The sequence below is a fragment of the Crocodylus porosus genome, unplaced genomic scaffold (genome assembly GCF_001723895.1).
Source record: "Crocodylus porosus isolate Cpor-Errol unplaced genomic scaffold, CroPor_comp1, whole genome shotgun sequence".
Taxonomy (NCBI): Eukaryota; Metazoa; Chordata; order Crocodylia; family Crocodylidae; genus Crocodylus; species Crocodylus porosus.
In genome coordinates, this window is record NW_017728886.1 from 5416071 (window position 1) to 5428707 (window position 12637).

At 51.4% G+C, this 12637-nt stretch overlaps 1 protein-coding gene across 2 annotated transcripts in view; it reads right to left on the bottom strand.

Annotated features, from left to right (window-relative positions):
• The window catches only part of ALS2CL (ALS2 C-terminal like), a 100714-nt gene that overhangs the window by 58694 nt on the left and 29383 nt on the right, over positions 1–12637 (bottom strand). The window contains exon 1 of one of the 2 annotated variants that reach the window (XM_019529605.1): positions 9761–9858. The exons of the other annotated variant lie outside the window; for it this stretch is intronic. Coding sequence (XP_019385150.1) covers positions 9761–9763 — 3 coding nt within the window. The 5' untranslated portion in view covers positions 9764–9858. Of the gene's footprint in view, positions 1–9760; positions 9859–12637 lie in introns of those variants that run through there. 2 annotated transcript variants of the gene reach the window in all.

Genomic DNA, 12637 nt, shown 5'->3' on the forward strand with positions numbered 1-12637 from the left:
TGGAAAATCGAGTGCTATTTCGAAGCAGTTCAAGGGTGCATGCGGACACCGAGCGCTCCATGACACAGGGCTGGTCGGGCCTCCAGGCATCCCACAGTGCATTGCTCCTCACCTTACACACACTGCTGCTACTGGCTGCTCTGGGCTGTAGCCGCCTCCTCTTTTCCTGTGTTGTTGGCAGTTTTTCCCCACAAGCGCCCTTGCTTGGCACAGTCAATCGGAGGTCTCTTTCTAACAGCCAGCTGGGTCTTCACTCTCTATCCAGCCCAGGCCTTTCGATTCCCACAACCCCGGGAACCAAAAAGCACGGATCCAAGCACTCTCCCCCCCCCAAGGCAGGCAGACGCATTGCAGACGGGTCATTTGCCAGCTCCCGAAGTTTATTTAACTCGCAGTTAGGACTCAAGCAGAGAAACGACAACAGCCCTGGCCAAAGGGCACCCACCCCAGAGGCTTTCCAAAGCACGTGTGCAAGCGCTCTCCCCACTACCCAGCTACCATGAAGGGCTGGGCTGGGTCCCCTGCCATTGGAGACGCAGCACTTCACACCCCATCCGCGGCATTTTGGAATATGTGCGTCCGTACCCACATGTACAACATGCAGAAAGAGACGCCTGCTTTTCCCACTGGCAAGTTCCCAACCAGCTCTGGTCCTCCTGTCTGACCTTGCACCCACTCCAGGGCCCCATGCAAGGGCAGCATTGACTTCCAGCTGCCGTCGTGCTCCTGGTGTGATCGTGCGATTGGGACAGCAACCATTCCCCCACCCCCCGCACTGTCTTCCTCCCCTCCTCCCACGTCAGCACCCAAGGTGGCTGCCCCAGATGCCCCAGTCTTGCTATGCCACTGCTCCCCATCCCTGACTTACCCTTCTCTCTCACCCTTTCCACCACCTCTTAGTGGGACAACTGGTCTCCCACCTGCATCCCTTGACAGCCCACTTCCTCTCCCGTTTCAGGTGACTGCTGCTTAAATCAGCCTCTGTCCTCAGCGTCCTGCCACTGTTTTTTGCACCCTCCAACACCTTCAAACACACTCAAACATTCAGGGATAAGAGATCGGTGCACTTAGTCCTGGCTTCAGAGGCCATGCAGTCTTTTGGGTAGTGGCCTGGACTGGATCTCAGCACACTTCAGTTCTGTTTAGGACTGGGCAGGCAGGTTTCCTACCCTGCAAGAAACTAAGACTTCAATGTTTCTCTCTGCTGAAATCAGGATGGAAAATCCAAGCTTCACATTTTTCTTACCTGGTGAAAAATAAAGGTCAAAATAGAACAATATTTCCCACCTTGCAGTTGCATCCCCAACTCCTACCGTGCAGTTGTATTCCCATTTTACAGGCGGAGAAGACTGAGGCTCAGAAGTGGAAAGACTTGACCAAAGTCCCAAAAGCAATAGGTGGTGAAATATTGCCTTGGCTGACCAGGAGTCCACTTCTGGTCAGCCAAGGCAATATCGTTCCATTTTGACCTTTATATTTTTTAGGTTAATTTTATCATTTTTGTCAAGTTGTGAAGCAAAATTACTTTTTCACTTGAAAAGAATGATGCCCACCCCCTCACTACCCCCCACGCCTCGCCACCAAAAAGACCCCAAACCAAACCAAAGAACAGGATGCACTGAACAATTCAAAATGTTTTCTCAAAAAGGAGTTTAAAATGTTTGACTTGGTTCGTTTTTGCAAAAAAAAATGGCCGATTTTTGCAACCACATTTCAAGAAATTATTTTTGTTTTTCCAAGCAGCAAAAGATATTTCGGGCTACGTCCAACTACCCGCTATTTTAAACCTCTGGACGGTGGTGAGACTTACAAAGGGAACCGAGAAGACGTGCCCGATGTTATCTAGATCCCCTTCAGTGCTGGAACTACCTCTTGCTGTATGAGCATATCATTTATAGCAGGGGTGTCAAACGCATCCCGGGCCCTGGGTCAGATCCAGACTAAGGGCTCCTCCTGGGGTGGATCAGTGGAGCCCAGAGCAACTGCAATGGGTCCAGCAGCGTGGGTCTGAGGACAAGCATCAGCATAGGTGAGGGTGTGGGGCAATGGCACCAAGCTGTGGCATGGGTGAGGGGAGTAGGGTGGCAATGGGACAAGTGAAGACTGTATCGGCATGCCCTCACTTACCTTTCCTGCCTCCAAATGTCCAGCTGGGGCCCAGGGCTACTCCACTAGACATTTGGGCCCTAAGGCTACTCCAATGGCTATGCCCCCCTCGAATCCCTGCCTAACAGAACGGGTCCGTGAGTTGTATGTTTGCCACCCCTGGTTTATACCACAGTGCTTCCTTAATGATCAAGAAAATCCCAGCACTTATGCATGTGGTTGCAGACCTCGTGGAAGTTCAGCTGCCAGCCCAAAAAACTGAGAAGAGCTGCCCTGGCACCGAGCACAGAGCCAGGATTCTTCAACCTCTACATGCAAATAACCAAGAAACCCTTTCCCCGGTTGGAGAAATGAGACAATCACGAACTATGAAAATGAAAACCTGCCCTATTCCATCTCAGCATGCCAAATCCTTTGCAGCAGGAAGTCTGTACTTGGTACCAACCAGCCTACAGAGGGGACCGTTACAGCTCACGCAGCACACAGCGTGCTTCCCGAGATCATCTCCTCCTGCTTCCACCTATTTAAAGCTCTAGACCTAGACAGCTCAGAGACCTCGCAGCTCCGAGGAAACCCAAGACCAGTGCTTGCCCCAGCGACAGTCATCTATTCCAGCAGAACCTCTAAGGAAGTTGGTTCATAGCACAAGTTCCTCTTATTTTTTTTCAAGCTGTGGGACACGGTCTCCTCCTCCCCGGCGGAGGTACCGGGGCTATTGACGTTGCCATGCTGACTCGGCCGCGGAGGAAGAGGTTTGCAACACAAATGCTAAAAGGGGCGATGCCAGCTCAGGCTTACAGGTACTATCCATTATAGGCTAGCGGATGGGTGTACTCAGTTCCAGGAATAACTTTGGATCCAGGGAGCCACTAAATCAGCCGAAGCATGCACTAAAGTGCTTCCTGTGTGAGTTTTATCCAATGCAGTGACAAAAGCCATCGCTCTTCCTCCTAACTGCTAACTTCCTTAGCTTCCTCCAAAGTTAGGTTTTACGGTGGTACAACTCATGGTGTCACCTCACGCTAGATTTCTTTTATTTGTTTAAGGCTAGAAAGTCCCTAAAGCTCTTTGCAGGAGGCGTCATCTCCCACCATCCAGCCACAGTCCTGAATCTTTGCCAGCGCGGCGTGGCTTTGTCTCCCTGTAAAGGTCAGATCATCATCTTAGCGGAGCTAAGTGACACAGACCTTTAGCTCGGGCACCGGGCACTCGTGCTTTTGGATCCCAAGGTCCCCATACATTGCCCATCAAGGGGCATTGCTGCATTAGCAGAGCCCTAATGCCAGTCATACAGAAGGAAAGCAAGCCTGAGCTGTGAAGTGATCACACAGTCCTGCTTCTTCACATCCATGAAACAGGCTGTACTATGGGGACTGTAATAAAGAGTGGATGGTATCGGGCAGAGGAGATAAGATTACAAATCACAGTATGGCCGGGTGTGTCCATCTCCCTCCTGTGACCCAAATCTCTACTTAGATGGTCTTCCCCATCCTATTCCACCACCTCTTGGACTTGGCCCAAACTACTGAAGTGCATTTAGACAAAGTCCCAGTGCTTCCCAGTAGGGAAAACAATGCGTGTGGGAGCATGGCCAATTTGCAAAAGCCCTGGAAGTGCCATGGCTTAGAAGCCAGCGACTTGCAAGGACCCTGGGATCCCAAGATGACCTCCATCTCTCTCCATACAAACAGCCTCTGATTTCCAGAGCACACCCAGAAATAAAAGAAGTGACCGAGGCCCAAGAAACTATTTACTAGGTTACTTATTTTAGACAAACCTGTCCGCTTTGCCCAGCCTTCATCAGTCTATGACCCGGCTGGAAGCTTCCTAAAACCATTCTGGAGCTCAACGAAGTGTGGCTAGATGTCACAAGCCAAAAAAGCCACAAGGCTCACAAGACGACGATGAGTTCGAGGCTACCTTTTGCACCTGTTGGTTTATATTCTGAGACAGATTCAGTTTGGTGGATCTGAATCCAAAGATATAGCAAAAATAAATAATTAAATAAAACAATTGCAGTTTGCATTGGGTTTTAGAGGGTTATTTTTGGTTCATTCCAAAGAAGCACTCGGGAGATTTTGGCTGACTGCTATGAACAGAAATAGCACAGCTCTTCAGAGCTGGACGTGTTATCCTGGCAAAGCTGAAGCCAAAGGGTAGGTGTGACATTGCTAACACAGGGAGTGCTAGACCAGACATTCAATATCCCCCTGGACTAGAGTTAATTGTTGTAAAGCCGACTGAGGGCAGAAAGGATCCTAGCATCGAGTCTAACCTGCTGAATCACACAGGCCTCACCCCCTCATTTCCATGAGCCCTGCTGGTTTTCTAAGGAAGTCATCCAGTCTTGAACTTCAAATGAAGGAGAATTCAGAGAACAGTCATAACCAGCCTGAGTCGTTCAGAAAGTGCTTTTGGAAAGCACCCTTGAGGCCCAAAATGGAAACAAAACGATGGATGGGGGAACTATCAAGATACAGCTCTGCTCTCCAAAACAGCTGCCTTACTCCCGACCTCAGCCAAGGACACATAGAGGCCAGAGGAAATATTTCCAGGGCTCTCTCATGGCGAACATTAAGTGTGGCATTGATACCCCGAACTGGGAAAAACTAACCTGGGACAGGGCTACGTGGCAACGTCTTGCGGGAGAAGGTACGTCTTCCTTTGAGGAAAACCACCTTGCCCTGGAGGCGGACAAATGACATAAATGGAAGGAAAGGAAACAAGACGTAGAAATCTGTGGTCTGACCTTTTATCCAACCCCAGCCAGAGAACTGGCGGCCTAGGATCGGCTTTCTTAGCCATCAGTGGGCTCCGCTGCAACCCTTTACGTGATCCGTGGGAGCGAACATCCTTGATCACAAGGGCTCATCGCAGCTGCCACTGATCAATGATCCTTAGGGCTCCTCTGCATCAGTGATGTGCTGCAAAGTGAGGTAGGACTGCATCCATGCCCATTAACTCCTCTGCAGAAATGCTCCAGGTGGGAAGGCTGATTACACACCAAGGACTGGATAAGCTCCTCTGAGGCATGTTTTCATGGCAGGGCAAAGGAACCGCTGAGCTATAAATTCACATCCCTGCTTACTTTGCCGTAACATGCCTGAGTAGGCTGGTGCCTGCCTCTTCCCAGGATCTCTGGCCTCGGCCAAGTTGTCATCTATCATGCAGCTCATCCGTCTGCAAGGCTGAGACCGCGACTGTGCAACTCAATGGGGTCTAGTGCCACTCATGCACAGCCTATCCACCTCAAGGTCCTCTTGCCAGATATGGAGATAGCTTGACCTGTCCTGTCTCTGGGACAGAAGCAGCATAGGAGCAATTGCACGATGCTATTCCCAAGCCAGTTCTCAGCAGAGCTCACCGGCTGTGTTGCATTTCCCTTGGGAGCTAATGCGTGGGGAATAGTAGCCTGGTGCCTTGATATGCCACTGCGGGAACATCAGGAGTTGGCCAGCCACTCCCATAGCTCTCCCTGGGGGTCTGCAGCATCTCTACAACCCACCAGTCGAGAGACCCTGTCCTCGCACACAGGGTACTGGGCAGCAGGGTGGATGAGCTGGACTCCGTACTCAGCACCAACCATCTGTGCAACCTCTGGCAAGTCGCTTCATCTATATCTGAGGGCCTCTCTACACATGCAGGTAAAGGCACGATGGCATCTAATGCATGATCCACACAATCACTCTCCCTGTCTTGTCACATGTGTCAAGACCCAAAGGTGGCAGATGCTGGGCCTGAGTCCTCCCAGCTGCGGGACTCCCAGCCCTACAGCCCGAGGGGACTCCCAGTTGCAGGGGACCTTGCTGCAAGTACAAATTAAAGCTTGCTGGCAACCAGCTATCAAATTTCTACACATTTTAAAGGCCTAACTTTATAGCTGGTTGGAGCTTTTTGTGGCGTGATAGGGTGTGTATATACATATTTAGTTGACTTAAAATAAGGTGGCTTAAAATAAGGCAGATCAAGTTAAGCCACATTGGAGCATACACACCTACAGCTCCTTGACATCGTGGCAGCCATCTTGTGAACTAAGTCGGCTCAACTGATGTGACTCAAAATAATATCTCTTAGAGGTGGATTATCTCACGCTGCATTTATGTCAACTTTGCTCCACATACATGCAGACACTCTGACAGTTAAGCTGACTTTAAAAAGCAGCTTAACTATCAGAAAGTTAGCATGTATGTATGCACCCATAGGTATTTTGCATGGGTAGCTGGTCTCGAGGTAATTGCATAATTAAACAGTTGATTCTGCAATACCTGCCATGCATAGAGGGGGCACTAATCTACTTGGATGGCAAGCCACTCAAAGCCTCACTGTTTCTGTGCATTTCTGCAGTGCCCAGCACAACAGGGCAAGTCCCAGTCTTGGCTGGTTTCCCTCCACTAGATTTATGGGAACTTCAGCACAGAGCACAGGATAAATAAGTTCAAGGAGCAACTTCTTTAGATAACAGCAATAGTAAGCACTTATCCTGTAGTGCCCCAGTTCCTGGAAACAAACAATGAGACAGGAAGCAGTAAAGATAGATCAGATTAAGATACACCTTATGTACCATAACTACATTGCCACAATTCAGAGCAACTAATCTCTTTTACTGTAACCCAGCTAACTGAAGGACTTGCTGAAAGGAAAACAGGTAAAGAAATGATGCTTTCTTTCGGAGCCTGCTGGAGCTGGAGCTACACAGGAAGCAAGACACATTGGCTCCTTTCCTATGGCAGCTGGAAGATCTCTGTTTCATGGGGGAGGATGATTTCTTCCTCACCCAAGGAAAGAACATGGATAGCATCACTTCCATTCAGCCTTGGGGTCCCAGCATGAATGGCCCGATATCCATTTATAGCCATGCTGGGCTTCTATAGACATGCAGCGAGGCTGCTCCTTTGTGCTGCAAATCCAGCATGTCCGAGCAGATTCGATGAATCGATTAATCAAGTCTGCTGGAGCATGGAAATTAATGTGCTCCAGCAGCCTCCGGCATCATGTGTATCAGCATCTCCATGCTGAAAAACAGAGATGGGGATGCTTTAAACTAAAACTCGTTTAATAAGCTTCAGTTCAAAGCCCCCGCCACCATTTTTCAGTGCGGGGATGCTGATACACGTGACACTCAGGTGCTTTTCATTAGCATGACTCACTAATTAAAGCCCCCTGCACCCTCCCAGAGCACATCTATAAATGCTCATTGACTGTAGAGCCACAAGGAAGCACCTTTCCTGCTCTGCTACAGTGTCCCATGACTCTGGGGACTGAATCTGCAAGCGACAGAAATGATGATTTGGCTAATAAGTCCTTAGTGAGCCTGCGCCTGGGAAGCAAACTTACACTCTTCGACAAAATTATTACAGATTGCCCCATTCCCTACCCACGGCAAAATGCTTTATCAGACAGTTGCAATGTCACTTCAGCTTCCAGCTTCCCGGGAATCGAAGATCCCTTTGAGGTCAAGAGGGGATAGGACAGAGAGGCAGAGATGACAGCGTGCCCCACGCATACTGCCCCATGGGGCTAGGCTCCACTCCCAGCTTCTGGTTGCCTGCCTCAAATGCAACCCCCATCCTTCATGAACCTCCGGAGGCACCAGATCAGTTATGGGGATGTTGGAAGACTCGGTAGCATTAAGTGCCACAAAGCTACACAGCTACGAGGAAACACATTTGACCAATTCTCTCATGAAGGAACGAACCCTTCTGGAAAATATATGTGTATATCAGGCTCTCGTATTTTATATCTATCTATCTATATAGATACATATACAGGGGTGGGCGTGTGTGTGTGTATGTGTATAGATAGATATATCTACACCCCCCCACACACACACACACATGTATATAAGGCACTCATATTATCTATCTATCTACTAGCATAATTCCCATCCTGAATGACAGGGGTGGGGGTGGAGACCCATAGCTGCCCCACGCCCTACCCCCACCCGCTGCAGCTCCGGGTCCTGCCCTGTCCTTCCCCCCTCGCCCCACTGCCGCTCTGAGTTCAGCCCCGCTCCACCCCCTCTTCTCACTGCTTCGCATGTGATGGGGGGGACATGCGCTATGTGGCTGTGCAAGAGGGTGGCATACGGCCACAGGGCATGGCATGGGGAGTGGCCACGGTGTGGGGAGTGCTCACTGGGTGCAGGGAGCGACTCTGGCGTGTGGTGCAGGGGACATGGCACACAGCCGCGGGAGGGGGGTGGCGTGCACCGTGGGGTGGAGAGCAGCCGTGGCAGGAGAGCACGTGGCCATGCAGCGTGGAGTGGTGCAGGGCACACAGGGATGCGTGGTGTGTGACCGCGGGGCATGGTACAGAGAGTGGTCGCGGTGTGGGGGTGCAGGGAACACCGGCCAGCTGCGGCCGTGTGGCATGGACAGCAGCCACGGGGTGTGATGCAAGGTGTGCCGGGGGCATGGTGAGCAGCCACGGGGTGTGGCACGGGGAGCAGCCACGGTGCAGGGACTGGCTGCAGGCGGCACCCATGTGGTGTGGGAAGTAGCCCCAGGGTGTGGTGCATGGTGTGGTGTGTGTGACTGTGGGCCATGGTGCAGGAAGTGGCCACGGCGCGGGGAATGCCCACTGGCTGCGGCCATGTGCCACAGGTAGCAGTCCCAGGGTGTGGCATGGGGCACACAGGGGGCATGCTGCATGGCCATGGGCCAGGGCACGAGGAGTGAACATGGCACAGTGACTGCCCGCAAGCTGGATGGTGCAGGGAGCAGCTCCAGGGTGTCGTGCGGGGTGTGGCATGGTGCATGGAGGGGGTGTGCTACGTGGGAGTGTGGAGGAGGTGGTGCATGGCCACAGGGCATAGTGTGAGGAGCAGCCATGGTGGGAGGAGCGGCTGTTGGCCGCAGCCGTGTGGCACAGAAAGCAGCCCCAGAGTGTGGTGCTGGGTGCATGGGGCGGCCATGGTGGGGAGAGCATCTGCCGGCTGCATGGCATGGGGCTCAGCCCTAGGGTGTGGCACAGGCATGCATGGGGGCGTGGTGTGTGGCTGTAGGGTACTGCACAGGGAGCAGGCATGGGGGGCATGCCTCACCCCATGGCCAGCGGGCACTCCTGTGCTGGCTCCCCACGTGGCACCCTGTGGCTGCGCGCCCCACATCCAGCAACTCCCACCCCCTGCACCTAGCATGTCCCCACCATGCCCAGTCCACCCTGCAGCCATAGCTGGCAGTCACTCCGCACGGGGGGGGGCATGGCCACAGGGTGCTGCGCGGGGAGCGGGCATGGGGGGTGCACCCCACCTCGGGGCCATGTGCTGCGTCCGGCAGGTGCTGCCCACATGCTCCAATGCCAGCTCCCCACACGTGCACCATGCCCTCCTCCCTGCACGCCCCGTGGCCACAGCCAGCAGGCGCTCCTCATGCGGGGGCATGGCTTGTGGCCACGTGGTGGAGGGTACGGGAGGTGCACCGCATGGGAGCTTCCCATGCCCAAGGCCGGTGGTGGGCCATCCACGCACAGGCCGCAGCTGGCAGTCGTTCTCGGTGGGGCAGTCGTAGGGTGCCGCACGGGGTGCAGCCAGCGGGCACTGCCTGCTCACCCTGCTCTCTGTGTGGCACCCTGTGGCCCCGTGCCACGTTCTCCCTCCCTCGCCTCTCCTGCCCCCGATCACACCCTGGCCCCCAGCATCAGATGCCTGCCTTACCATGGTTTATGTCATCAGCCCGAAACCCTGCGGGAGCAGGGGAGAGGTTGTTGCTGGAAGCTGCCCATTCCAACTTTTCAGCTGCTTTATGAACTAGGTTTAAAATTGAAAGGGAAAAAAAAAAAGAAGGTGCACTGAAAAAAACATTCCTGGCTGGCATGGAAGCTGTAGGCAAGCTGCCAGATCCTGGCAGGAATCTGCATTAATGTTTAAACAAGCAACTTTACACTGACGCTGCTTTTAAAAAAAAACTCCCAACAATACAGAATTTAAAGAGAAATTGTGTCTACAGGACAAACAGAACAGAAATATGCCTGAATGGATGCTGTGGACATCCAGAGACAGCAGCCTGGGGTCTGGGGTCCAGGCCAGTTACCCTCATTGGAGAGAGGGAGAATTGATTTACAGGAAAAGCTAAGTGATTTGCCCATGGTCAGACAAGCAGCCTGTGGCAGGGAAAGCACAACAAGGGTCTCATGGCATCAGCCAAGATCTACTTGCCAGACAACCCTCCCCCATTTCTCTTGATGCCCTTCAGTAATATTTAGAGTGTGCAGATGTGGGCTGTTGTTTTGCACCAGCTGGAGGGCTGCAACAATTCTGACGGGAGGTTTCTCCACCAGCTAACTGAGAGGCATCAAAAAAAAATAAAATCAAAGCTGTTTGTGGAGAGTAAATTCAAGGGGGCAAAGGCAGGGCTTCAAACTGGCTTGTCTTCTAGATGGCTTCATGGCAGGCCACCTCCCGAGGAGATGTTTGATAGGAAAGAGGAAGGAAGTAGCAATGGTCTTTGCCATTATCCTTCTGTATAGAAAACTGCTTTCCCAGCATCTTCAAACTGGATTTTATCAAAGCCATAGCACACACTGAAACACGTGTTGCCATGAAAATCTCGGGATTGCAAAGGAAAAACTTGAAAGAGATCCAACAGTTGACTTCAGAGCCTCGTGGCAAGCCAAAAACCCACGCTTAAAGATCTCATGGTTTGGGGAGCTCCGGTTCCCTATTTGACTGTTTGGGATGGGCAGCATTTCCCCCCCATTCCCCGCACTGCAAGGAGATTGGCGGCTGTGATATACCACAGCTTCAGCAAGGCTTTTCCCACTGACTCCCACAAACCTTCTCGATAACTAGCTAAGGATGCATCGTTTGGATGAAAATACTGTAAGGTAGATACAGAACTAGGTGGCTCATCATGCTCAACAAATAGTCATCAACGGCCGTATATCTAGGTGGGAGGGGGTCTTTCCTGAATCTGATATTGTTTAATCAATCTTCATTAATTGATATTGATCTTCATTCATTATTTGGAGGATGGGATTGAGCGAGCACTTAGCAAATTTGCAGCTGCCTCCAAGCTGGGTGGAGTTGCTGACCCTCTGGAGAGCAGGGATAGGATCCAGAATGACCTGGCTAGACTGAAAAAAGAAATGGTTCTTCATTAATTAGATGAGATCGAAGAAAGACAAGTGCAAAGTCCTACACTTGGAACAGAAAAATTGCTGGCACCACCACAGACTAGGGAATGACTGGCTGGGTGCCAGCACTGCAGAGTAGGACCTGGTGATCACAGCAGACCACGAGCTGAGCACAAGCCAGCATGATCTGGTTGCAAAAAGGTCCCCAGTGTCAGACTGTGTTAACAGAAATGTCACTGGCAAAACAACCGCACCTGTTCCTCCTGCTCTATTCAGCAGCAGCAAGGCCTCACCTGGGGTACCAAGTCCAATTCTTGGCCCCATGCTTCAAGAAGGATGGGGGCAGACTGGAAAGAGTCCAGTGGAGAGCAACAAAAGTGATTGGGGAGGCTGGAAAAGCTGAAAGAGCTGGGGTTATTTAATGTGGAGGAGGGATTTGATAATAGTATTCAAATACCAGAAGGACAATTACAGAGAAGATGGAGACGGGGGTTTCTTTGGGGCCGCAGGGAACAGGATTAGGAGCAATGGCCACAAGAAGACATTTAGATTGGAGACTAGGAGGAGCTTTCTGACTCTGAGAGTGGAACAAGCTGCCTAGAGATGTGGAAACTCTACCCCTAAGAGCAGGTTAGATGGATACGTGGGCTGGGATAGTTTACATCTCAGGTTTTGTTAGTCTACAAGGTGCAAAACTACCCTGCCATCTGGGATGGATTAGTCTGGGATGGTTCTGCCTTGAGCAGAGGCCTGGATTAGATGACCTTGTAAAGTCCCTTTCCTATGATCAAGAATAGAGGCAGCATTGCCTAGCAAACCAGCTTCACAGCATATTTTGTTCAGTTTAGGGCCTATAGGTAACAGACCTAACCCAGGAAATATTCCCCTCAAACTGAAAGAGATTCATCACATGTACTCTGCTCAGGTTAACCTGCTCTCACTTTGTCTTGTCACCTGACATCACGTCTAACTGGAGCAGTATTTTTGCCAAAGCATCTTGGACAGATTCTCACGAGAAGGTCAATAAGTAGCAAGAGGACAGGGCTCCCATCTCATCCCAGAAAGTCTACCCATTTTCCAGTCATTGTAGTAGTAGCTTCAGTCCCCCACAACTCTCCTGCAAGAGCTTCTCCCTGAAGAAATGCAAGCTGTCCTGCAAACAGCCTTTATGTGCCATAAGCTCGACACCAATAATCATCCATTACATTCACCCCACGGACTCGAACGGTATAGAGTTATTACCCGTGACAAACACAGAAAAGATCAATTAACACAAACTCTAATAGTTTCATAGTTTCTAGGGTTGGAAGGGACCTGAGCAGATCATCTAGTCTGACCCCCTGCCATGGCAGGAAAGAGTACTGGGGTCAATCGACCCCAGCAAGATGTGCATCTAACCTCCTCTTAAAGACCCCCAGGGCAGGAGCCTGCACCACTTCTCTTGGAAGTTGGTTCCAGA